The 27,381-nt window shown below is 36.7% G+C and overlaps 1 protein-coding gene across 1 annotated transcript in view; it reads left to right on the plus strand.

Annotated features, from left to right (window-relative positions):
* Positions 1-26,124, plus strand: part of Efcab13 (EF-hand calcium binding domain 13) — a 48,258-nt gene extending 22,134 nt beyond the window's left edge. Inside the window, 10 exon segments of the mRNA XM_042674177.1 lie at positions 1,140-1,211; positions 2,974-3,170; positions 3,756-3,768; positions 4,192-4,332; positions 6,440-6,511; positions 10,287-10,430; positions 11,083-11,154; positions 15,308-15,358; positions 21,611-21,754; positions 25,982-26,124. Of these exon segments, the coding sequence (XP_042530111.1) occupies positions 1,140-1,211; positions 2,974-3,170; positions 3,756-3,768; positions 4,192-4,332; positions 6,440-6,511; positions 10,287-10,430; positions 11,083-11,154; positions 15,308-15,358; positions 21,611-21,754; positions 25,982-26,124 (1,049 nt within the window).
* Positions 26,125-27,381: the final 1,257 nt, after the last annotated feature.

Genomic DNA, 27,381 nt, shown 5'->3' on the forward strand with positions numbered 1-27,381 from the left:
AGAAGGACTCAGAATCAATACAATTTCTCAGCTAAGAAAAATAGAAAAAGTTTGATTGAAAATATATAGAGAGGCTGGAAATGTGGCTTAGTGGTAGAGTGCATGAAGCCCTGGGTTTGATTCCTCAGTATCACATACACAGAAAAAGCCAGAGGTAGAGCTATGGCTCTAGTGGTAGAGTGCTAGCATTGAGCAAAAGAAGCTCAGGGACAATGCCCAGGCCCTGAGTTCAAGCCCCAGGACTGGCAACACACACACACACACACACACACACACACACACACACACACACACACACACAGAGAGAGAGAGAGAGAGAGAGAGAGAGAAGAGACAGAAGGTGCTAATAAAATTATTGAATCTTGCTGGGCACCAGTAGCTCATGCCTGTAATCCTAGCTACTCAGGAGGCTGAGATCTGAAGATCACAGTTCAAAGCCAGCCTGAGCAGGAAAACCTTTGAGACTCTTATCTCCAATAAAGCACTCAGAAAACTGGAAGTGGCACTGTGGCTCAAGTGGTAGAGTACTAGCCTTGAGCTGAAGAACTGAGGCCCAGAGTTCAAGCCCCATGACAAACAACAACAAGAATTATTGAATCCCTTTTGTTACTTTTCAGAGTTGTGAGATTACTGTGGAAGGTTTATATCTAAAAATAGATATGAGACCTAGTAAGGGCTGGTTAATGTTGTCAAGGTGTCTTAAGAGATAGCATATTGATAGTGCATGGATTTCCATGCTGGCATGAAATAGACTCCTGAGTCTTTTCATTGTCTATACAGAAAACCATTTCTTTTTCTCATACCTATCAAGAACTTATATCTACCTGAATTATTTTCACCTATTGATATTGAAAATGCAGAGTCTTATCGGATTCCATCGTGTAATGGTTAGCACTCTGGACTCTGAAAAAGTAGAGTCTGTGCCTTACTTATTTTTGTATCACTTATATTTAGCACTAACATGCCTCAGTCATTGCTGAAAAAAAAGGAACTGACCTAATTTAGAAAGACACCTCTTAGGAGAAAGTATATGAAGGAGAAATAAGATAATGAAATGAAAAATCAAATGGTTTTTCATGTGAATTTGTTGTTTATACAAATTACAATGGAAAATATAATCTATTACTCTATTTTTATAGAAAATGAGTTGGTGAATTTAGATGACTTTATTACAACTCTCTCCAAGGAACAAAGTTTTCATGAATATGATGGTAGGTAGGAAACTTGCTTTAAAATGATTTGAAGGAAAGAATAGTTAGGTTGGGAAGAATAAAGTTCAATTTGGACAGCTATTTAAAACTCCTGTAATTCATAGGCAAGTAAAATACTACTTTAAAAAAAAATCTTGGGGGGTTGGGAAGGTGGCTCAGTGGTAGAGTGCTTGCCTTGCAAGCATGAGGCCCTGGGTTTGATTCCTCAGTACCACATAAGCAGAAAAAGCTGGAAGTGGCTCTGTGGCTTAAGTGGTACAGTGCTAGCCTTGAGCTGAAGAGCTTAGGGACAGTGCCCAGGCCCAGAGTGCCCCATGACCAACCAAAAAAAGAAAAATCTTGGTATATCAGAGTAATAATAGCGAACCTGCTGTCTCATCTGAATTTTATGAACTAAAAACCAGTACATAAATATTTAGTAATGCTAATAATAGTGAGGTGATCCAATATGTAATTAGCCACATTGATTAAGATTTGATAGGTGATTGATTTATTTGAATAAAACCTGTTTGAATGAAATACTGGCATGGCTTTTATTTTAGAACATTTAAAATGCTTTATTTAAGTGTAATTTACATAACTTACCTATTCACTGATTTTTAGTAAATTGTGCAACTATCATCAGAATCCAGCTTTTGCTTGCAATGATTACTTTTTTGGGGGGGGAGGGTCCGGTCGTGGGGCCTGAACTCTGGGCCTGGGTGCTGTCCCTCAGCTCTTCAGCTCAAGGCTAGCGCTCTACCACTTGAGCCACAGCACCACTTCTGGCTTTTTTCTTTTTGCTTATGTGGTGCTGAGGAATTGAACCCAGGGCCTCAGGCATGCAAGGCAAGCGCTCTACCACTGAGCCATCTTCCCAGCCCATTGCAATGATTACTTTTATACAAATAACTCAAAAATTTCCCAGAAGGCTTATAATAAGAAAGGAAAGATATTGTCTTGCTATTATGCTTTCTTCTGTTTATTTCTATGATAAAAGATTTCCCTAAAGATTTTCCAGATAAGAAAAAAATTAATCCAAAAGTAAAGAGACTTCCTTTTATACCTAGATGAAGCTCTGATGTTAAAAGCTACATTTGGCATGTAGCTTAAGTACTTAAGTGTCAATTTCTTGAAGGTAATATAAACAAATCTACTTCTTCAATGCTTCCCTATGAAATAAATCACTTACCAACTCAGACACTGTTATATTGCTGCTCTTGTGAAGAGTAGAAAGGACACCTTCTGAAACTTTGTGGCATAGCTTTTGGAGGAGTGGCTTCAATTCATGATGTTCTATCACTTGAGCTATGTATGCCTCCACTTGTGTTTTTGGCTAGTTAATTGAAAATAAGAGTTTCATGGGTTTTTCTTTGTTTCTAAGTAATAATATGTATATCTACAGGAGATAAAATAAAGGGATTTACCAAGAAGTGAATTACATATTTCCACAGACTGGTATTTCAGCTTGTTATTAGAGATTGAAGATTTCCTGCTAATGAAAAATAAACTACCAGAGAGTTCAATTTGTTGAATTAGCTAGGAATTTTTCATATTTTTTATATATTTTTAGTTGTGATATTATCAGTGCATTTTAGGCATAGAAACTATAGAGAAAAGATACAAATATTTTGACTGATTTTGATACATACTGATCTTCACTATTATTAATCATGATGGCTATGTGCTTTTAATATATAACATTTCTGAAATGATTTCTATTTTTGTTACTGCTGGCACTAGATTGATTTACATTTAATACAAGTATGCTGCTTTATTTTAGTACTGACTAATGGCACTAATGCTGTTAAAAAATTTGAAGATGAAAAAGTTGACAGTGAGGATGTAAATACTTCTCTTGAAGAGTTTGGAATTCACCTCCCTAAGCCAGAAGTGGAAAAGCCTGTGGAAATGACTGAAGCTGATAGTAAGTGTTAACATTTTCAGGCAATTGTGATAACACATCTAGCACATGTGTCAGTTTGTTATTTTCCTTTGAATAATGATTTTTTTCCTTTTCTTTTTCTTTTTTTTTGGGTCCGGTCATGGGGCCTGAACTCTGGGCCTGGGCGCTGTCCTTCAGCTCTTCAGCTCAAGGCTAGCACTCTACCACTTGAGCCATAACGCCACTTCTGGCTTTTTTCTTTTTGCTTATGTGGTGCTGAGGAATCGAACCCAGGGCCTCATGCATGCAAGGCAAGCACTCTACCACTAAGCCACCTTCCCAGCCCCTGAATAATGATTTTTTTATTGGTTTTTGTCAGAAAAAAATGTCTATTAAGGTTAATTAAATAAAAGAGCACAAAAGTCCTCACATGTGTAACACAAAATGCTCAAAATCCTATTATCTAGAAATAACTAGTAGTTATAGTCTTTTAACATTTTCTGGGAAAATGTTAAAAAAGAAAGAAAGTAGGGTTTGTGACCTTGCTAGCTGACCAGGTAGAAGTCAGGATACAAGATATATATTTTTGTATATTTTTCTTCTTTTTCAATTCATCATTAAATTCTTTCAAAATATATGCTGAATTTGTTCAGTTCTCCTGATTGCCATCTCTGTCACAGCAGGTCACTGCAGGTTTTTCTGCCTTATCTTCCAGAGAGTCCATTTTTTATATAGCACAGAGATCTTTCATAAACTTTTAATAAGATAATTTATCTCTTCTATTTAAAACACAAGATTTTCTATTGAAATTCTAATAAAGCAAAGCTTTTTCTTGTCTGCAGTGTTAGATTTAAGGGGAGGAAGGAGGCAGAGAAGATTTTGGGAGAAAGAAATGGAGAAAACGCTATTTTCTTGACATATTTTAGAATCCTCAAAGATATATTAAAATTGTGTTAAATGTTTTATTGTTTTGATACTTGAAAGTTGGGTATTCACTTATGCTATTGTTATTCTTAACTACAAAATTCTTAATTCTTGACTATTCTAAATAACAGTTTACATTTTGACTTCTTATATAAGCATGTTGTAAAACTTATGTTTTTATCCACTATTTAGAATTGCCTCGTGTTACTGAAGATATTCAGAATCTCAGCCAGGAGCTGATGAATATTTCTGATCAGTGGAATACTTTGTCAAATGTGAATAGTAATTTAAAAAAAGATAACTTTCTAGATGAACTGAAGCTAGCAAAAGTTGGTGAGTATTACCTAAAGTTAAGAGGCACACGATGTAATTTTATATTCTGCGTTTGATGATAGCCAGTCTAACAAATATGAAGTGCTATTTCATTGTGGGTTTAATTTGCATTTTTTGTGATTAGAAATATTGAACATTTTAGTAATTAGTATGTCGCTTTCTTCTTCTCCTCCTTCTCCTTATTAGAAATATTGAACATTTTAGTAATTAGTATGTCACCTTCTTCTCCTTCTCCTTCTCCTCCTCCTCCTCTTCCCTCCTCCTCCTTCTTCTTTTTTGTTGTTGTTGTTGGTAGTTGGGCTTGAACTCTGGGCCTAGGTGCTGTTGCTCATCTCTTCAGCTCAAGGCTAGTGCTCTACCGCTAGAGCCACAGCACCTACCAGTTCCAATTTTCTGAAGGTTTATTGTAGATAAGAGTGTCATGGAGTTTCCTGCCCGGGCTGGCTTTGAACCGCCATCCTCAGATCTCAGTCTCCTGAGTAGCTAGGATTACAGGTGTGAGCCACTGGCACCCGGCAGTATGTCTTCTTTTGAGAAATGTTCAAGACTTTTGCCCAATTTAAGGGTGTTTTCTTGCTATTAAGTAGTTTGAGTTCTTTATATATTTTAGATTCTAGCTCATTACTTGGTATATAATTTGCAACTATTTTCTCCCAATTCATGAATTGTCTCCTCATTCTAATTTTTTTCTTATCTGAAGAAGCCTCTTAGTTTGATACAGTCCCACTCATTTATTTTTTTTCCTTAAGTTGATTGTGGCTTGGGGTTCTACCTAAGAAACTCCTGCCTAGACAAATGTCAGGGAGCTTTTTCTTTGTGTTTTCTTCTACTAGTTTTGGTGTCAGGTCTCAATTAGATAGTGTTCCAACATGGTTAAAATGTCTATATATACATGAAAATTAAAGAAAGTTCAGATTGTTTGACTGGTCTATAGAAAAAATATTAACATCACTGTATTAATATTCATTGAGTCCATTCAGGCTATATATTATGTCACCTTTTGAAAATTGCTTATCCCAGAAAACATAGAGTGGGTGACCAGGAAATGTTAAAAGACTATTGAAATTTTATAATTGCATTACTTGGGATAACTTATAGATTCAGGAGCAAAGTCTTTGTAGTTAGGAAAAGTGCTACTAAAAGAAGTATGACAAAACATAACAATAGACATGTGTAATTTTACTGTATAATATAGTATTGGAAAACTTAAGTGTTCATTTAAAACCCATAGTAGCTTGGGTGGCTTACGCTATACAGGAGACTGAGATCTGAGGATCACAGTTCAAAGCCAGTCCAGAAAGGAAAGCCCATGAGACTTTATTTCCAGTTAAACACCAAAAAACCTGAAGTGAAGCTGCAGATCAAGTAAGCTCGGAGACAGCGTGCAAGCCCTGGGTTCAAGCCTCAAGACTAGCACACACACACACACACACACACACACACCCCAAATAACCTCCTCCAAAAACCCCTAAAATAATACATAGAAGGTAAAACATTATTAATTGTAGCTATATAAGTAAGTCATATATAATAGTCTTTTATATATTGGAAATGTATTTTGCTGGCAATACTTTGTTTTAGTTTTTGGTCACAGCTTACAGTAATTTAAAATTTTGGGAATAAGCTTCTTTTTCTCAAATAGGGAAGAAAAGCTACTTTTTTCTTTTGTGATTGCCCTTTGACACACGAATCTGGTATTTGTGTGTTCTTGTATAAAATATGGGCATAAATATTTGTTAAGCATTAGAGTGATATAATCATTGGAAACTGACAAAAGTCTTTACACTTAACAGGTACAGAATTTTTAAAATTAAAGACTAAATTAGGACTGAAATGTACCTCTTAGTTTAATCTGGGGCTATGTCTTTATACTATATTTTAGGAATATAGACATATAGTTTCTCTTGATTGATGGAAGTTGAGAAATAAGCCTAAAGTCCATTATCTTAATCTATAAAATTATTTTTGGTTATTCAGAAATATGAAAAAGAAATATGATTTATTTCTGAGCATGTCAAATGATTTACAGATTTATAGATTTACAGACTGCTTCATTGGAGCTGACTTTTGCTATGTAGGATAACCTATTAAAATTTTATTCTTACAGATGATGACAAAGTACAACTTAAAGAATTTGAGAAAATAGTAAAGAATATGCATGATGCCTCCAGGTTAAAAAGTAAGTACTAGATTGTTTTTCTTTCATTGGATTCACTTCTTTTTGCATTAGATTTTTTTCTATCACTTCTGGTTCTAATTTCTGGTTAAACAGATTGGCATTGATCTGAAGACAGACCAGTGAAACATGATTTTCATTAAATTTGGCAGCTTCTTTAATGAGAGAGAAAAATGCTTTTTGTGGAAAAGAGTGCTATTAAAAATTCTTTTTAATTACATTTTATTTCTGAGATACTGGCTTTAATTTTTTTCCAGATATAAGTATTCTCTGTGGTATTAAGCCTCAGACTTGGAAATCTATCATATAAATTGTTTTCTATTATTATAAAATTTCTCATAAGTCTTCTGCTGCTTCCTTTAGGAGAATTCATTATGAACTTTTTTTTAGTCTTCATTAAATAAAGTTGTCACACATTTTTGCAGAACATTTTTATAGTATTTTAAAAATGTTTTTATTGTTATTATAAAGATGATATGCAGAGGGTTTATAGCTATCTAACTCAGATAAAGAGTACATTTCTTTTTGGACAATGTTACCCCTTCCCTCACTTTTTCCAAGTTTTCCTTCCTGTCTCCACCTACAAGTTGTATAATTCATTTTCAATGAATTCATTTTCAGTGAGTAACACTGCTGTATTTTTCACCCTTTGTACCTCTATTTCTGCACCCTCTTTACCCTTCCAAAGACAGATAAATGAACAATAAGACAAAGAGAAAAGAAAAGAAAACAACAACAAAGAAAAAAATTTCTTTTCCATTTCCTGGAGTTCATTTCCATAAATATTATTTGATCAGAGGCACATAGGCATTATGCCTCTGTGTTCCTCCACCTAAGAATATCCTCCTTTGGTCTCACTGTGTGTGAATGCCTAGAGTCCTGTATAATTATCATGTCCTAGTGTATTTTAGATCTAGCTTATGCATATGAGAGAAAACATGCACTGTTTGTGTCTCTGAACTTGGCTTACCTCTCTTATGATTTGTGCTAGGACATTTGTGTAGTATTTGACCCTGTTTAATAGTTAAGAAACAGGACAAAAAGTAAGTGAAGATAGTATTTTTGAGGGAGTATGCTTTTTGTTTGGAGAATATATGTTAAAATTTAACATCTCTGGTAATTTACTTGAATAAGAGTTTGAGTAACCCTTGGGCCAGTGAACATTCTTAGGAAAAGAAAAAACGCCATAAGTAAGTGGACAGGGAGATCAGTACAGAATCATTATGTATAAAAAGGAATAGCAATACTTCATTTTTTTCTGGAATGTAAAAATCCTAATACTATTCATTTAAGAAAAGTACTCAATGATCTTTCTGTTAAACTACATTACTGTGTCAATATAACGGCTATCAGCATAACATATTAGTTAAACTTTGTTGTAGGAAACAAAACATAGAAATAGAGCATCGGCTTTGGGCTAGACTGAGATGACCTTGTGTTTCTTTCACTTAACAGTGGTCATTCTTTCTGGGCCATTATTATTTCCTTCAGCTAATAACATTATGTTTCTCATAAAGAGTCAAACATAATAGTAACATATATAGAGCATGCAACCTAGTATTAGAAACATATTGTGGGTTTAATAAATGGTAGTTATAATTTTATTTCTAGTTCTGAAATCAGAGGTAGGGCTCAAAAGTTTAGATAAGTAATATTTTATAAGAGGGAAAAGGAATTTTTTTTTTTTTTTTGGGTCCGGTCGTGGGGCCTGAACTCTGGGCCTGGGCGCTGTCCCTCAGCTCTTCAGCTCAAGGCTAGCGCTCTACCACTTGAGCCACAGCGCCACTTCCGGCTTTTTTCTTTTTGCTTATGTGGTGCTGAGGAATCGAACCCAGGGCCTCAGGCATGCAAGGCAAGCGCTTTACCACTGAGCCAACTTCCCAGCCCGGAAAAGGAATTTTTTTTAAAAAGTTAAGTCATTGCATATTAAGGAGAGAGGATACAGGAAGCCAGTCACAGAGATCAAGGAGATGACATTGATATCCAGTGCAGAATAATGCTAGTTACTACGAGGAGGAATTATAATAACTGAGCTACCTGAGCAAGAAAGTGTTAATATGGCAGGGCCAGGGGTCTTGTTTGGAAGAGCCTGCTTGCAAGGTTGGCTGGCATATGTGAACTTGGCTTTTAGAATGTTCTCTCCGTTAGTAACTGATAAAGCAGGTTTACTGTACCCAGGCTATTTTTTGGAGAGGTTGGAATAGCCAAGAAAATAGTCATATAAAGTTCTATGCTTTTCTTCAATATATACACAGAAAGTTGACAATGTCTGACCTTGTGGTTAAGATTTTAGATGTGAAACAGGCAATTCTAGGTATAGAAGCAGATGTAGGGTAGCCATTGTTGTAGATGACTTTAGAAGGGAGGTAAAGGCTTTTTGGAATGAGAAGGTGAGGCTAGGTTCATTTCTACAGTTGATAAATTATCATGTGGTCTAAGGTAAAGAGAGGATAATATCGAGATGCCAGACTCCTCAGAGTAATACATGATGATGATAGTAGAACAACATCATTGAATGAAGGCCTAAACCTTAAAGAGAAGGGCTAAGGTTTGGAACAGTAGGGGCTGGGAAGGTGGCTCAGTGGTAGAGCGCCTGCCTTGCATGCATGAGGCCCTGGGTTCGATTCCTCAGCACCACATAAGCAGAAAAGAAAAGCCGGAAGTGGGGCTGTGGCTCAAGTGGTAGAGTGCTAGTCTTGAGCTGAAGAGCTGAGGGACAGAGCTCAGGCCCAGAGTTCAGGCCCCACGACCGGACCCCCAAAAAAAAAAAAAATTGGAACAGTAATTGCCTGTCAACAAGAAAAGTGCCTCTCTGCTTCCTGATCCTATTAACATAGGATGATGAGTCAACTTCATTTAAGATAGTTATGCAAGGAAACTGTTTTTCAAGGAAAGCAAGCTTTAGTTAAAGAGGCAGAGCTGGTACATGTTTTCAAGGTGCTGGCAAAGCTCAGATTGGTATTTTCAGTTACTTCCCAATGATGTTAGGGGAGCAGATGGTAAAACAAGATCTAAGGTAGCTAAGAAGGTAAGATTGGTATTTACTAATTCTCATTGGCTTTACTGATAATCATCATAATTTTATTTTATAAATACTGGATTGATTGGATCTTATTATATGTCTAATATAAGTTTTAGTGCTTTTCATTCCTTATCATCCACATCAACCTTGTGAATTAAATTATTTTCCCACTTTAGATCCATCATCATGAGCATTATAGAGTGGTTAGGTAGAAATAATTTGTATAGGTCATGCAATTCTAGGTCACATAACCTGAAGCTGAGATATAAATGTGAGTCTATCTGACTTAACCATCACTGGACTTGAAGCTAAATTCTAGATGCTAGGGTATAAATGAATCTCTGAAAAATTGAAAATAAAAAGTGAATGAGCTCTTGTATCATATTTACATTTTTCATGACTAGATTTTTTTATCTATATCAAAATGAGTTAATTTTGTTTGTTATAATTAAATCCCTATAGAAAAATTACTTTCTGTAATTTCCAGGAAAAAGTCAGCTATATATTTCTCACTTTGATTATGCTGATTTTATATCAGTACCAAAGAAATGTGAGTAACCAAGAACTCTTCTAATACTGAGGTGCTGGTCATGGAATTCTTTGAAGGCTGAATTAGTCTTATTCCTCAATTCAGGATGTAATAATAAAAAAAATGGGCTGCAACTGACAAAGATCTTTAATGATAACTTTTGTTTTTTTGTTTTATTTTTAAAATCAGATTCATTTAATTATAAAACATCTCTTTTCAATTTCTAGGCTTACAGGAGATTGCATTAGCTCTTGATTCACTTGAAGGTGAAATGATAGCTGAGGAGAACTTGGAAGATTTTTTGAAAAATGTTGGGATTAAGTCACCTAAAGAAGAAGCAGAGAATATTCTTCAATCAGATTTTGTTTCTGGTAAACATTTTATTAATCAAAATTTTTTTCCTGATAGAATACCAATAAAAATTGTGCAAGCCCTTCTTTATAATTACTTAAAGATAATTAAAAAACTAAAAACATTGTGTAAGATATTTGCTTATGGAAGAACAAATATTGTAAATATTATATTTGAAAAGGAGACTTTCCTCTTCAAATTATCTCTTTTGCAGCTATATATATATATATATATATATATATACATATATATATATATATGTATATAGTTTAAACAATCAAGTCTAAAGTGTATGGGGAGTGGAGTTGTTGAAATTCTCTCTGCTCAGAGATACCTTAATTTACTGAGTGAAGAACAACTTAAGAATTCCAGTTTTGTGAATAGAAATCCTAGCTTTGTCAACTTTGATCAAGTATAGTTATTGGCTTTTCTTGGCTGTTTGGTTTTTTATGGATGGAATTAGCACTAGTATAATCTTCTATAAACTTACAGGGTTAGTAAGACAAACTGTTTGGATGTAAACCCAAAGAATCTTGTAAATAAAATGTTCAAGAAACATAAATATTTAGATATACATTTTTATGTAAAAATACATAAATGTTTATTTAATGTTGGTTATTAGTCTTTTTGTATTACCAGTGTTTGTTTTTCACTTCCTTTGTTTTCATCTAGAAGGAAACATGGTGAATGTTAATGACTGGTTGAAAAGTTTGAAGGAGACCCCAAAATTTTCCAATTTTATTGGTAAGAGCTTTATGATAAAGCTGTTAGAAGACAACAATGCAGGATTCATTCAAAAGGTCATTTAGTCAAATACTATTTGGTTCTTAAATCTTTATAGAAGTTACTTTGATTTGATTGTGGTTTGTCTCCTCTGAAACTGGTAATGAAGTTTAATCCAATTGTTAGGTATTAAGAGAGTAGAGACTTTTATCTAATTGTGACTTTTGGAGTTGAGGCCGTGGGGAACTGATTAGGACTACATAAGATCATTAGGATAGAGCCCTTGTGGCTGTATAAGAAAAGAGAGACCAGAGAACATATAGATATGCTACTATCTCTCACCAGGGCTATCATAACCATCTTGGAAGACCACTGTGAGATGTGATCCTTTGAACTTGGACCAGAGCTAATTGTAGGAAACGTCAGTACCCCACTCTCACTGATAGGTCATCGAGTTGCCAGTGGCTCATGCCTGTAATGCTAGCTACTTAGGAGGCTGAGACTTTAAGGATCTCAGTTTGAAGCTAGTCTGGACAGAAAAGACAAGGTTTTCTCCCATTATCCAGCAAAATACTGGACTGGAGACATCACTTAAGTGGTAGAGTGCCACATGAGCAAGCAAACTAGTGAACATGAGGCCATGAATTTGAGTCCCCAGTATTATCTAACTGGATGCTTAGGAGAAAACTAGAACTCTCAAAGCAATTCAGATTTCACTGTTGCCCAGTTGTTGCTTCTAATTTTATCTCATTGTAGTTAGAGAAATGTAGCTAGAGTTTGATAGTTCCTCTGTTCATTAAAAGTGGAGTCTCCTATCTTTTCTTTTTTTGAGAGGAGTGTTGGTAGTATTGAGAACTCAGGGCCTTGCACTTGCTAGGCATGTGCACTATCACTTGAGTCACACCTGTAACCTCCTTTTATTTCTTGCTCTAGTTATTCTTTTTTTTTTCAGATAGGGTCTGGTGATTTTTGCTTGGGACTGCCTGGATCACAATCCTTGCTATGCCTCCAGCGGACATGTAACACCACACTCATCCCTAAAAAGTGGATTTTCTTCAGTTTTTATATGCTTCTTTCAGAAATCAAATTAGTTAGCTGTAGGGATGTACTAATGATAGGATACACTCATTCTTTCTGTCTTGGAAGTCCTTATAGCTTTTTTTAAATAATCCATTCCACAGTGAATATTACAAAAGTACATCATATACATGTTTGAAAACAGAATAATGAGAACCATTCAAATTATTTAAAAAAGATATAGATAAACTTTTAAAGCTTAAAAAATAGCCCACCCCTGACAAGAGGAAAAAAACTGGGAGAGAGTGAAGGAGTGACATTGTCCAAAAAGAAATGTACTTTTTACCAGACTTACGTAACTATAACCTCTCTGTACATCATCTTTATAGTAACAGTAAAAAAATTAATTTATTTTGGACAGCTATAGAACTAGAATTTTATTACATATTTTTGGTAAAATTCTCTTATTTTTCCATTCCTGGAATCATATACATTTGGACTTTTTTACTGGTGAAAATAGATTTCCAGAAATATGAAAACAACTTATTTTCTCATTTCTTTTCACTAAATTAATCTTTTTTGTATCGACAAATTTCCCTTGAATTCCTCTACACTGACCTGTTTTTAAAACTTCTATATCAGAGGACAAAATAATCTATTAAATGATAGTTACTTTTAGATAAAGTTTAAAATAATTTATTTTACATTTCTTTCGGCCAATTTTGAAATGATTTTTTAGAAATATACTTTAGAAGTATGAATTCTTTTGTAGAAAAATTAAGGAGGTTGGTTGTGGGTTTTCTAGTCCAAATGTGTGCTAAATATGAGACCATGAGTCTCTTTAGAATAGACTAAGGTAGCTGGCAGGAACAAAAGATGTGGGAAGGAAAGCTGAAAGAGAATTGGAGTTGAAAGGTTTTGTAAAGAATGAGGGGAACATTTTTACTGAAATAGTGAGCTCATTGACATAATAACTAGAGAAACATTGATATGTGTTCACAGAGGAATAGCCCACCCAAGTCCTAGACACTTAAAAAAATAATTTTAAGCATAAAGAAAAGAATTATGAGCTACACATGGTGGTGAATGTCTGTAATCCTAGAACTTGGGAAGTGGAGACAGGAGGATTGTAAATTTGATGCCAACCTGTACTACCTAGCAAGACCTGTCACAAAAAAAGAAAAGAGGCATAGCTCAAGTGGGAGAGCACTTCCTAATGTAAGGTCCTGGGCTTAAAGCCCAGTTCAGAAAAACAAAACAAAAACAAAGAAACAAAACCCCAGGTTATTTACAACTAAAAAAGGTTATAAATACACAATTATTGGAGTAGAGAAAACTTTCTAAGTGAGCTTATAGAAAATTATCAGAGTGGAAAGTAGATTGTTCTTAAGGGGGACCCACATTTGTCTTGCAAGTACCTTATTGAGTGCCATATCAAAGAGTGTAGATGTAAAAGAGGTTATTAGTTTTATTGCTGTGATCAAAAGATTTAGATCTATGTACTAAATAATATGTTGTATGTATATTTTCTGTATTGTAGCCTTGAATGAGATCATCAATACTTTGGACCACCTGGAAGACAGTTATCCGTCTGATAAGGACAAATATTCTGATGTAGTTGAAAAGACTTATTTTACTGATGATACTCGTCAAGAAATACTTAACGACTTGGAGCAGACAATCACACCCTGTAATAAACATTTTTAAAAATTTTACTTTATTTTTTTTTTAAATTAAGGAACCTCAGATGTAGGCTTTTTAGTTTGAATATTTGATGTTGTTCTTCTAAATTTTGATCTGAGGATTTCAAATTACTTTACCAAGTATTAATTAGAAATTTCTTATTTATCACCAAAAGAACACCATGAACTTATTGAACCAGTTTGCTATGGATCATATTTAGTACTACACCTATGTTAAATCCATAGAAATTATTGTTGTTAAATGTCTGGGTAATCTCATAACCTGAATTGCCAAACTGATCTCAAAATATTTCTGAATGTTGTGGTATGTTATTCAATTGATGTCTGTTGCTAGAGTAATTTTATTCCAAAGTTAATACTTTTACTATTATATGCTTTATAGTGCTCTTAATATTGGTTTTGTTTATCTAGACAATGGCTAGTGTTGTATGTCAATTTTCAAACAATTTACTTGATCTGTCTACACTCTCACCTCAGATATATCTTATGCATGTCTTTCCTATAAGTTTAATTTTGTCAAAAAATGACAATGAATATTTGTCAATGTCTGGAGACAGTTTTGGTTATTAGGGCAGATGAGGAAGGATTACTAGCATCTACTTAGCAGTGGCAAGAGATGCTGCTAAATACTCTGCTATTTATATTACAGCACCACCTCCCCAAATAGTTATCTTGAACAAAATATTGATTAACGCTGAAGTTCAAAAAAATTACTGTTTTAGAGTTATTTCTAAAAATCCCTTGATCCTATTAAAAGTATTTTTAATAGTTTAGTTGTTTTGTTTATCTTACTTAGACAAAAGTTAATTTATCTGTATTTTAACCTCCATTTGTTACAAGGTAACATCTGGACTAGCTGTGAGTTACAACTGTTTGTTAACTACAAAAAGGTTAATGTAGACAAATAGATTTTATTTCTAATGATTATCCCTCAAATAGATCTCAGTATCAGTTTGCATCTCTGTAGGAAGCATGTAGGATAAATGAATGCAAGTGCAGTTTGCCCTTAGGAAAAATTCCAGGATTAGATAGTAGTTAGCTGGGTAGGTAAGGAGAGTTAGACACAGGTAATTATTCAGATGGCGAGTTTACGAAAACAAAGTGAGAGAGAAAGGAAGTACCAATGCCATTAGAAACTGTCACATTTAAGGAATTGGTGGCGACCACAGAGGGGCTTTAGGAATGAGAAAGATGAGTAAGAAAATCTTGATAGTTTGAGAGACTGAGGAAGATTTAACAACTCCGTTACTATGATTCTATACATGTCTTTAATATGTTTGAATCAGTTTTACTCCCTCTATCAGTCTCCTTTCAGCCAGGTAAGATTTCAAAGGAGGGAACCCCAGGGATAAATGTGAATGAGAAAAGAAGTTTTAATTGTTGCTTTTCCTTCCAAACTTGCTGATGTCAAGATGCCATTCTTCATTGTATTGTCTCTGTCTCTAAATTTTCAGATTTTAGAAATGAGGCTGTACCTTCAAATCTGAAGTTGTCGGAGATGAATGGTGAGTAAGAACTTTCCAAATGAGAAAAATTCCAAATAAGAGGCTTTTATTTTTTTCAGATCATTGTCAAGTACTAACTGCATTCCTAATCTACCCTGGGCACTTCAGGTAGATTATTATTTCCAAATAGTAATCAGATATTTAAAGATGAAATTTCTGTATGTCCTAGCTCTGTGCCATTATTATGAACATTCAACTCCATTTTTTCCCAATTCTGTAGATACTCCCTTTTCTTTTACTCTCAATCTTTCCATTTCTTGAGATATTCTCTCCTGACTCCCTTTGCTTATACTTTGTGTTTCACAGTAGTTATGCTATAGTGTAGTATTGTTGGGTCAAGGACTGTTGCATCTCTAGAAAGCAGCACAATCCTGGTTCTTTTCATACTAAAAAAAATAGCTATTATTAATAGCTCACACTTACATTTACTGATATTGTTCCAAATATCTTATGATAATTTATAAATATTAACTGATAACTGTGTTATCGTTTTAGCTTCTTATTTATTACTTCTGTATTTGTATAGCCATACTACAACTTATAATTAAAACTGGCTCAATTTGTTCTTGGTTCCATCTGTTTTTGTGTGCTATTTTATTGGTATACATTTCCTGTCAGATAAACTGACAAACTTGGTTCAGATTTTTCTTCTTCTTTTCCTTTCTTTCTTTTTCTTTTCCCTTTTCTTTTTGCCAGTTCTGGGACTTGAACTCAGGGCCTGGGCACTGTCCTTGAGCGTCTTTGTGTTCAAGGCTAGTGTTCTGCCACTTGATTCACTGCAACACTTCCAGTTTCTTTTCTGAGAAGTTTATTAGAGATAGAGTCTCATGGATTTTTCCTGCCCAGACTGGCTTTGAACCACTATCCTCAGATCTCAGCCTCTTGAGTAGCTAGGATTACAGGCATGAGCTACCAGCACCCAGCCTGGCTCAAATATTATGTCATGTTCTATGACACTTTCTTCTGAGTTCATTACTCACTAAATGAAGTGAGAAAACTCAGTTAACCTTCTCAGTACTTCTATACTTTCTTATGTATTTTTTTCTCACAGCACTGTTGACAATCATGCGTTAAAATTTTGTTTATACAGATTACAAATTCAGTCTCTTTCATCAAGAAACTTACAGAAAACTGTTTTTTGTGTGTGGTACTGAACCCAGAACCTGGGTTTGCTAGGCAAACACTATATCTATATCATTTGAGCTATACCTTAGGCCCCCTTAAAAAAATACTGCTTTTGAGATAAGGTATTGTTGATTTTGACCAGTCTGCCCTAAAACTTGCAAACTTCCTGCCTTAATTTAAGGGAGTCACTGGGATTATAGGCATATGTTACCACACCTAGCTGCTGGAAACTTTTTGATAAGAGGGATTGAATTTTTTTTTTTGTTCTTAGTAGCTTTAAAAATAATTATTAGTGGCCAGGCGCCAGTGGCTCACACCTGTAATCCTAGCTACTCAGGAGGCTGAGATCTGAGGACTGCGGTTCAAAGCCAGCCTGGGCAGGAAAGTCTATGAGACTCTTATCTCCAATAAACCACTAGAAAACTGGAAGTGGCTCTGTGGCTCAAGTGGTAGAGTGCTCGCCTTGAGCTGAAGAGCACAGGGACAGCGTCCAGGCCCAGAGTTCAAACCCCACGATGGACCAAAAAAAAATTAGTAGTATGGGGCTGGGATGGTGGCTCAGTGATAGAGTGCTTGCCGCACATGCATGAGGCCCTGGGTTCGATTCCTCAGCACCATATAAACAGAAAAGGCTGGAAGTGGCACTGTGGCACAAGTGGTAGAGCACTAGCCTTGAGCTGAAGAGCTCAGGGATAGCCCCCAGGCCTAGAGTTCAAGCTCCACAACTGACCAAAAAAAAAAAAAAAGTAATAATTATTAGTAGAAGGAATATAGTTCTATTATGATACCATGGTATTTTTCCCAAGTGACCTGTATAATGCCACATTTTTCAGAATATGGAAATATATACATATATACATATGTAAGTATATACATTTATACATTTATATGTATATTCACACATATATGACTTAATTTTCAGGTTGACGATAAATGAATCAGATATGATATAGATGAAAAATTAGAAGGATCAGTACAGATTGTTTTATATTTTAATTTGGGTGAGAACAATGGTCCCTCTTGGCTATAGGGGTTATACATATGCAGAGAGATATGTTTAGGGAAGTACAAGGCTAAAATGAGGTTCATACTCCACTGAACTCTCCAATACTTGAACATCCATGCTTGATTTTGGCTGCCTACAGAAGGTGCCATGTAACAAGTAACATTTGTGTAGTTCATACAAAAAATGTGCGATCTAGATTGGCAGAGGTCTTGGGGGTTTTAGCCTGTGTGTGTGTGTGTGTGTGTGTGTGTGTGTGTGTGTGTGTGTGTTGGTCCTGGGACTTGAACTCAGGACCTGAGTACTGTATCTGGGCCATCTTTTCTCTTGCTGGCTTGGATCAGTAGTGAGGCCTCTCATTCTGTTTTTTTCTACCTTTGCCCTAACCTTCTCTAACATACTCCTTACCTTTGAATTTCAACAATAAAGGATTAGAAATTCTTCTTTTTTGTTTATTTTTTTGTCAATTGTGGGGCTTGAACTGAGCATGGGTGCTTTTTTTGCTCAAGACTAGCACTATACCACTTTAAGCTACAGCTCCACTTCTGGTTTTCTGGTAGTTAATTGCAGATAAGAATCTCACAGACTTTCCTGCCCTGGCTGGCTTTGAACCATTAGCCTCAGATCTCAGCCTCTGGAGTAGCTAGGATTACAGGTATGAGCCACCAGTACTCAGCAAGATTCTTCTTTTACCTGTGCTCTATCTGTTGAATAACCTAGTCTCTTCCTGGGTTTCTATATGCTGTATGGTTTTTCTATCTTAGGGTGGCCCTTCTCAAATCTGCTTCAAGGTGACTTGCTGTTTTCTATCTTTTGAATTGAAAAGAGTTTTTAACTTTTAAATAAGAATTTCTTTCATTCAAAAAATTGTTTTCATGGGGCTGGGAAGGTAGCTCAGCGGTAGAGTGTATGCCTTGCAAGCATGAGGCCCTGGGTTCGATTCCTCAGCACCACATAAACAGAAAAAGCCGGAAGTGGTGCTGTGGCTCCAGTGATAGAGCGCTCGCCTTGAGCTGAAGAGCTGAGGGACAGCGCCCAGACCCAGAGTTCAGGCCCCATGACCGGCAAAAAAAAAAAAAATTGTTTTCACAAAATAGGAAATGCATCTTGTATGCTTATCAATTATATATGAATCAGCTGGGAATGTGGCTTAGTGGTAGAGTGCTAGTCTAGCATGCAGGAAGCTCTGGGTTCAATTTCTCATTACCATATAAACAGAAAAAGCTGGAAGTGGTGCTGTGGCTCAAGTGGTAGAGTGCTAGCCTTGAGCAAAAGCAACTCAGGGACAGAGCCCAGGCCCTGAGTTCAAGCCTCAGAACTGGCCAAAAAAACCCAAAAAGATTCATTTAAGAATTATCTAACTCAAATATCATTTTGAACATATCTTTGTTCAGAAAGCCATAATGATTTCCAGTGACTGAAGCAGATTAACTATGGATAGTGGCTTCAATGCCCATTCCTCTCCTTCCTCTTTCCCTCCCTTCCTTCTTTTCTTCCTTCCTTTCTCCTTTTTCTCCTCTTTCTCTTTCTCCTCATCTTTCTCCTCTTCTTCCTCCTTCAATATCCCTTCAGTTCTCCAATATCACCTCTTCCTTCCTCCTTTATCTTCTTTTGGCAAAACTAGAGTTTATTTGAACTTAGGGTCTTGATTTGCTAGTGTTACTTAATAGACATACCAGGAGTGGTAGACATACACATCCCTCAAGTGCACAAGAGTGAAGGAAGCAAACAGCACTGAGATCTACACTGTAACAGAACTGAGGATTGCTGGAACTTGGTCAGCTAGTCTCGGAGTTTTCAGATTTCACCCAATAAAGTACTAAACTGCCTGGTAAGAGGGAGAAAGCTGGAAAAACAGTGATCTACTGACCCTGGCGTCAGACCTCTCAGTCCCACCTGGCAGCAAGCCACACTCAGGAGGCAGCTCCAGTGGCCAAGTAATCTGTTGGCCATGGACAGGGGCTAGGAACTTTTGATCTCTTAAGTGATCCACAGGCAACAGTGCAGTTCCTTTCTATAAAGAGCAGAGTCTCTGACTCCCACATCCTTGACAGTACAAAATGCCTTCTGTGTAAAAATCTCATTGGCTCTATTTATGATCCTCCTCTACACTATGACCACCTCTCATGTCTGTGCCCACCTAGACACTGTGAGAAGATGCCCTCAGGCTCCCTGACTTGTAATTTTTCTTGTTTTCAGATCCCAGAGTAGCTCAACCTAAAAAAACAGGCCTCCTCTCAAGATGGTGTCTAGCTAGCTATAGCTATGCAAGATATGGGGAGCAGCAAAATAGATTTTTTCTTAACGTTGGAGTCAGTGTCATACCAGTTCAAAATGGTTTCAGAAGCCACAACTGAGTGTTAAATGACCCAAGGGATAAAGTCTGACTACTTTTATGTGTTTAGTTGAAAGGCACAGTGGTTAAGAGCTTGAGCTTTGGATTTGAATCCTGAGCATGCCCACCTAATTAACAATGTAGTCTTTAGTAGGTTACTTAATCTTGCTAATCTCAATTTCTTCTTCTGAAAAATGATAATAATGTCTACTTTGGTACTATGATAAGACCAAATAAATAAAGTAAAAATTCTTGGGCTATATCTAGCACTTAGTTCTTAATTGTTAGCTATTATATATTCTTGTTTCTTTTTTAAATTAAATTTAATTTTTTGGGGGGAACATACTGTACAGAGGGGTTACAATTACATGGGCAGGATAATGCGTACATTTCTTATCAAGCATTGCAGCCTCCTCCTTTGTTTACCCTTCACATCCCTTCCCAGCCTCCCCCCCCAATCCTCCCCCCTCCCTCTCCCCCCCCCACCACACCAACGTTGTAAAGCTCGTTTTCGACATGACAACTTGTACTTCTCATTGTTGCAACAGGTCGACCTGTATCCTTAAATGACTTGTTTTTCCCCATCTCCTCCACAAGTTATACTGACATAAAATATAGTGAAAGCAGGGGTTATACTGTGGGGGAGGGACATACAAAGCAACAAAGAGATAATCTTATAAATGCGTTAGAAACAAATGCATGAAAGAAAAAAACATTAAAATACATATCTAAGGGTTCATTTTCCTAACATCACATTATCTGACCTTTTCCGCTTGACTCATACATATACTAGATATTGCAAATGAGGGAAACCATGGGACCTATGTTTCTTTGGGCCTGGCTTACTTCACTTAATATAATTTTTTCCAAGTTTTTCCATTTCCTAACAAATGGGGCAATGTCATTCTTTCTGATGGAGGCTTAGAATTCCATTGTGTATATATACCACATTTTCTTGATCCATTCATCTACTGAGGGGCATCTGGGTTGGTTCCATATCTTAGCTATGGTAAATAATGCTGCAATAAACATAGTTGTGCTGGTAGCTTTAGTGTGGTCTTGTTTGTAAACATTAGGGTAAATGCCCAAAAGTGGGATTGCTGGGTCACAGGGGAGCTCTATGTGAAGTCTTTTGAGGAACCTCCATACTGCTTTCCAAAGTGGTTGAACAAGTTTACACTCCCACCAACAATGCAGTAAGGTTCCCTTCTGTTCACATCCCCTCCAGCATCTGTTGTTGTTAGAGTTCTTGATTTTTGCCATTCTAACTGGAGTGAGGTGATATCTCAATGTTGTTTTGATTTGCATTTCTTTTATGGCTAGGGATGTTGAGCATTTCTTCATGTGTCTATTGGCCATCCTTCTTTCTTCTTCAGAGAAGTTTTTCTTTAAGTCTTTAGCCCACTTATTTATTGGATAGTTGTTTCTTTGAGGATTTATATATTCTTGTTTTAAAACTGTATTAAGGGCTGGGAAGTTGGCTCAGTGGTAGAGCACTTGCCTTGCATGCCTGAGGCCTTGGGTTCGATTCCTCAGCACCACATAAGCAAAAAGAAAAAAGCCGGAAGTGGCGCTGTGGCTCAAGTGGTACAATGCTAGCCTTGAGCTGAAGAGCTGAGGGAGAGCGCCCAGGCCCAGAGTTCAGGCCCCATGACCGGATTCCCCCCCCAAAAAACTATATTAATAGCTCCCCATAAGTTCTATTACCAGATGCAAATGGAGACTATTAAGTAATGAGGAATATATCTTGTCTCTGCTATTGAAACATTTGATTTTACTCTTTTTGCAGCTATAGAGCTACTCTTAGCTATTACCCAAATTCTTCAAGATGACCTTGTTGATGTCTCTGACATCAAGACATTATTAGTGAAGGATGACCTTGATACAGCTAATGTTGTACTTACTGAAATATTAAGAAATTTACCTGAATATGGTTAATAGTTTCAATGCATTAAAATTTTAAAATTTCTTGGTAATGGAAAATAATACATAATGTGAGGGGTTTCATTGTGCTATTTCCATACATGCATATAATACTTTTTGATCATATTCACACCTTTTATTACTCTTACTTTCTTTCCTCCTAACTCTCCCCTTAAAAAAACTTCCTTACAAATTTTTATATGAGCTTCATTATGATCTTTTCATGAATACATATGATATATTTTATATATCATATATATAATATATATCATATAAAATATATGATATATTTTATCATTTGCCCCAAATGATAGTCATCCCTTCCTCTCCTCCTCTTCCTCCTCCTCCTTGTTCTTTTATCTAGATTCTAAGAAAACACATAGTGTTTATTTTTTTCCAAATCTGGCTTATCTTGCTTAATAGGATGATCCCTAGTCCCATCTATTTTTATGAAAATGACAATTTCATTTTCTTTTTTGCCTAAATAATACTCCATTATGTGTATTTACTGTGCTTTAAAGTGCATTCATCTGTTGATGGGCATCTGGTCTGATTGCATAACTTGGTTATTGTGAATACTACTGCAATAAATATGGGTATGCAGGTATCTTTATAGTATGTTGTCTTATTTTCCTTTGAGTATATGACCAAGAATGGTGTAGTAGGCTTGGGCTCGGGCACTGTCCCTCAGCTCTTCAGCTAAAGGTGACTGCTCTACCGCTTGAGCCACAGCGCCACTTCCAGTTTTCTAGTGGTTTATTGGAGATAAGATGTTAGGGAAATGAACCCTAAGATATGTATTCAAATGTTTTTTTTCTTTCATGCGATTGTTTCTAACACATTTATAAGATTATTTCTTTGTTGCTTTGTATGTCCCTCTCCCACAGTATAGCCCGTGCTTTCACTGTATTTGATGTCGGTATAATTTGTGGAGGGGAAGGGAAAAAACAAATCGTTTAAATAGGGATACAGGTGGACCCATTGCAACAATGAGACGTACAAGTTGTTATGTCGAAAACAAACTTTACAACTTTGGTGGGGGGAGGAAGGAGGATTGAGTGGGGGGAAGGGATGGGAAGGGGAAACAAAGGAGGAGGTTATAATGCTTGATAAGAAATGTACTCATTATCTTGCCCATGTAATTGTAACCCCTCTGTACAGTATTTTCACAATAATAATAATAGGACTTTCTTTCCCTGGGCTGGCTTTGAACTATGATCCTCAGACCTCAGCCTCCTGAGTGCTAGGATTACAGGCGTGAGCCACCAGCACCTAGCCTGTATTTTGTTTTTAATCTGACAGAAGCTAACTAATAAAAAGTATCTAAGTATTTAAGAAATTGCAGTTGTTAAAAATGTAACAAGTTTGACAAGAAATGTACCTTACTTATGTAACTGTAACCCCTCTGTTCATCACCTTGACAATAAAATTTTTTTTTTAAAAAAAGAGTCTCACAGACTTTTCCTGCCTGGGCTGAATTTGAACCGTGATCCTCAGATCTCAGCCTCCTGAGTAGCTAGGATTACAGGCATGAGCCTGGCTGTAGTAGGATTTTATGCTTTTTGTATTTTTGTTTTTTTGAGGAACCTCCACACTGATTCCTATAATGACAATACTAATTTATTCTCACCAACAGTGTAAAGGAGTTCCTCACTATTCTCCAACTCCTGCATCATCATCATTTGTAGTTATTTGTTACCTTGTTGATAGTATCTCTGACTAGGGTGAGATGGAATTTCAATGAAGAATTGATTTGCATTTCTTTTATGGCTAATGATGGTGAAAATTTTATGTGCTTATTTAGCATTTGTCCTTTGTTTGAAACTGTTGAATTAGCTTGGCAACTTATTAATTGGGTCATTTGTTCTTTTAATGTTTAGTTTTATGATCTCTTTATGTATTCTAAGTATTACTTCCTTGTCATATAAACAGATGAATTATTATTTTTAGTTTTAGTTTTGTTGGTTGTGGGGCTGGAACTCAGGGCCTGAGTCCTGTCCTGGGCTCTTTTTGCTCAGGATTAGTGTTCTACTACTTTGAATTACAGTGCTACTTCCAGTTTTCAGGTAGCTAATTGGAGATAAGGGTCTCATAGACTTTCATGCATGGGCCTACTTCGAACCATGATTTTCAGATCTCAGCCTTCTGAGTAGGTAGGATTACAGGTGTGAGCCATCAACACCCAGCTTTGAAAACTTTTTTTCTACTTTGTAGACTTTTTTTGTAGTAGAGATTGATTTTAGAAGAAATGCTTTCCTTTTTTCCCATTTAGTACCAGGTTGCTATAGATTTGCCCATACATATGCTTCATTTTATTGAGGTATGTGCCTTCTATTTTTAGTTTCTTCGGGATTATTATCACTAAGAAATGGTGAATTTTGTTACAGATATTTTCTACAACCATTGAGAGGATATGTGTCCTTAACTGTGTTTATGAGCTGTATTGTGCTTATTGATTTGTATTATGTGTTAAACCTTGTATCCTTGGAATTAAACCAGTTTTGCTTACAATGTGGGGTCTTTTTGATATGTTGTTGAATTCATTTGCACATATTTTATTTTGATATTTTATACTTATTTGTATGAAGGAGATTGATCTATAGTTTTCTTTTTTGTTGTGTCCTAATCTGGTTTTGGTATCATTCTAACAGTAGCTTCATAGAATGGGTTTGCTAGTATTCATCCCTTTTCTATTTTATAGGAGCACTGGTGTTTGTTCTTTAGGAGGCCTGATAGAATTTGGCAGTGAATCCTTCTGATTCCAGGCTGTTTCTTGTTGGGGGCTCCTTGTTTTGTTTTATGCCAGTCCTGAGGCTTAAGTTTAGTGCCTGGTTCTGTCTCTGAGCTTTTTGCTCAAGTCTAGCACTCTACCACTTGAACTACTTCCAGCTTTTTGGTGGTTAATTGGAGGTATCTCTTAAGGACTATCCTGCTCAGCCTGACAGTCCTCAAATCTAGCTGGCATTACAAGCGTGAACCATGGGTAACTGACTGACAGTGTTAATTTAGTCTGTAGTAGACAAGTGGAAGCTACAGAAGGATTGTGTTTATAGGGGTGATCAGATTTGTTTTTTAAGATACAGATCTTCTTTACCCAATTGTGGGAAATAAATGGAAAGGATGAGATTGGGGTTATAGGCTTTTAAAGGATGCTATTTTAATACCACAGGAGTTAGGTAATGCAATACATTCAGTAAGTATTAGGAACAAAGACAAGCTGATAATTCTGTTTATATAAGAAATAAGAGGAAAGAAGTAATCAAGGCTAACTTCTTTTTTTTGGGGGGGGGTCCGGTCATGGGCCTGAACTTTGGGCCTGAACGCTGTCCCTCAGCTCTTCAGCTCAAGGCTACCACTCTACCACTTGAGCCATAGCCCCACTTACGGCTTTTTTTTTCTGGTTATGTGGTGCTAAGGAATCGAACTCAGCCCCTCAAGGCTGACTTCTAAGCTTGTAGCAATTTTTATAACTTGCTTGTTAGCTTCAGATTTATCAACTAATTTAAAAACATGCCAACCAGAGTGACTTGAACCTGTAATACTAGCTATTTGGGAGACTGAGAATAGGAGAACCATAATTCAAGGCCAGCAGGGACAGGAAAGCTTATGAGATCCTATTTCAAACCATACCAACGGTCTGGGAAGGTGGCTCAGTGGTAGAGTGCTTGCCTTGCATGCATGAGGCCCTGGGTTCGATTCCTCAGCACCACATAAGCAAAAAGAAAAAAGCCGGAAGTGGTGCTGTGGCTCAAGTGGTAGAGCGCTAGCCTTGAGCTGAAGAGCTGAGTGACAGCGCCCAGTCCCAGAGTTCAGGCCCCATGACCGGACCCAAACAAAACAAACAAACCATACCTAGACTCAGTGGGCATGCCTGGCATGGCAAGTCCATATGGGAGGCTGTGATTGGGAAGATCAAGCTGTCAGGCTGGTATGGGCAACAAAGTTAGAGAGATTGTTTGCATGGAGGGAATCTGGATGCAGTGTCTCAGGAATGAGTGTAATCCCAGTGATGGCAATGACAGGAAGAGGATTTTGGTTTAGAGGTATACCTAAGTAAGAAATAAGAACTTATTCTAAAAATAACCAATGAAGGACAGTGCTGAAAGTGTGGCTCAGTGGTATTACACCAGCCTCATAAGTGTGAGGCCCTGAGTTCAAACACTAAGTACTGCCAAACAACAACAACAACAACAAAAACTAATTATTTCATTGATCTAAAATTTGCTTTGTATTACAGAAGATGGCAAGGTTTCTACTCACGAAATTATAACTAAGTTTGAAGATTCGCTGACAATTCCAAAAGCCTCAGGTGAGTTTTATTTAATATGTATATAATGTGCACATCTAGAAAGACAAGTGATGGTTTACACATTAAAATAGTATGAGATTAGATAGTTGAAGAATAGATAAGAAGCAATATGAAGATCAAGCAAGATTCAATTTTTTTTTTTTTTTTTGTCGGTAGTGGGGCTTGAACTCTGGGCCTGGGCGCTGTCCCTCAGCTCTTCAGCTCAAGGCGAGCGCTCTACCACTTGAGCTACAGCACCACTTCCGGTTTTCTGGTGGTTTATTGGAGATAGGCGTCTCACGGTCTCTCCTGCCCGGGCTGGCTTTGAACCGCGATCCTCAGATCTCAGCCTCCTGAGTAGCTAGGATTATAGGCGTGAGCCACCAGCGCCCGGCGCAAGATTCAATTTTTATATAACATTTTATGAGACATCTATTGCTAAGCTGAACCCAAACTTAAAATTATGATTAGCTTTTTATTTGATAATGCTAGAAAATGACTTGATGTGTGTGTGTGTGTGTGTGTGTGTGTGTGTGTGGTACTGGGTTTTGAACTTGGGGCCTGGGCACTGTCTCTTAGGTTTTTACTCAAGGATGGTATTCTACCTCTTGAACCATCCCTCCATTTTTGGCTTTTGTGGTGGTTAATTGGAGGTAAGAGTCTCATGGACTTTCCTGTTTGGGCTAACTTCAAACTTTGATCCTCAAATCTCGGCCTCCTGAGTAGCTAGGATTCCAGGCATGAGCCACTGTCACTTAGCATTCTCAGATTATTTAGCATTCATAAAGGAAATAATTTTTAAACTTTTTAAACCAGTGCGTGTACACACACACACACACACACACACACAAGCACACACACACACACACACCCTTTTGGCAAAACTAGTGGAAGGGACTTGATGAACATCTTTTTGTGTGTGTGTGTGTGTGTGTGTGTGTGTGAAAATACCGTACAGAGGAGTTACAATTACATGGGCAAGGTAATGAGTACATTTCTTATCAAGCATTGTTGCCTTCTCCTTTGTTTCCCCTTCCCATCGCTTCCCATCTCCGCCCCCCAACCCCACCCCCCTGCTTGATGAACATCTTTTATGGTTTTTTGTTTTTTGTGCAAGTTCTGGGGCTTGGACCTAGGCACTGACCCTCTCTCCCTGAGCTTTTGCTTTTCTTTCTTTCTTTTCTTTTTTTTGTTGGTCTTGGGGCTTGAACTCTGGGCCTGAGTGTTGTCCCTGAGCTCTTCAGCTCAAGGCAAATGCTCTACCATTTGAGCCACAGCTCCTCTTCCAGCTATATAAATTATTATGAAATTATAGCATCTATTTTTCTGTTGCTGCTAGACAGAAATAC

This window comes from Dipodomys spectabilis, unplaced genomic scaffold, assembly GCF_019054845.1.
Source record: "Dipodomys spectabilis isolate Male_0828 unplaced genomic scaffold, ASM1905484v1 ptg000018l, whole genome shotgun sequence".
NCBI classification, from domain to species: Eukaryota; Metazoa; Chordata; class Mammalia; order Rodentia; family Heteromyidae; genus Dipodomys; species Dipodomys spectabilis.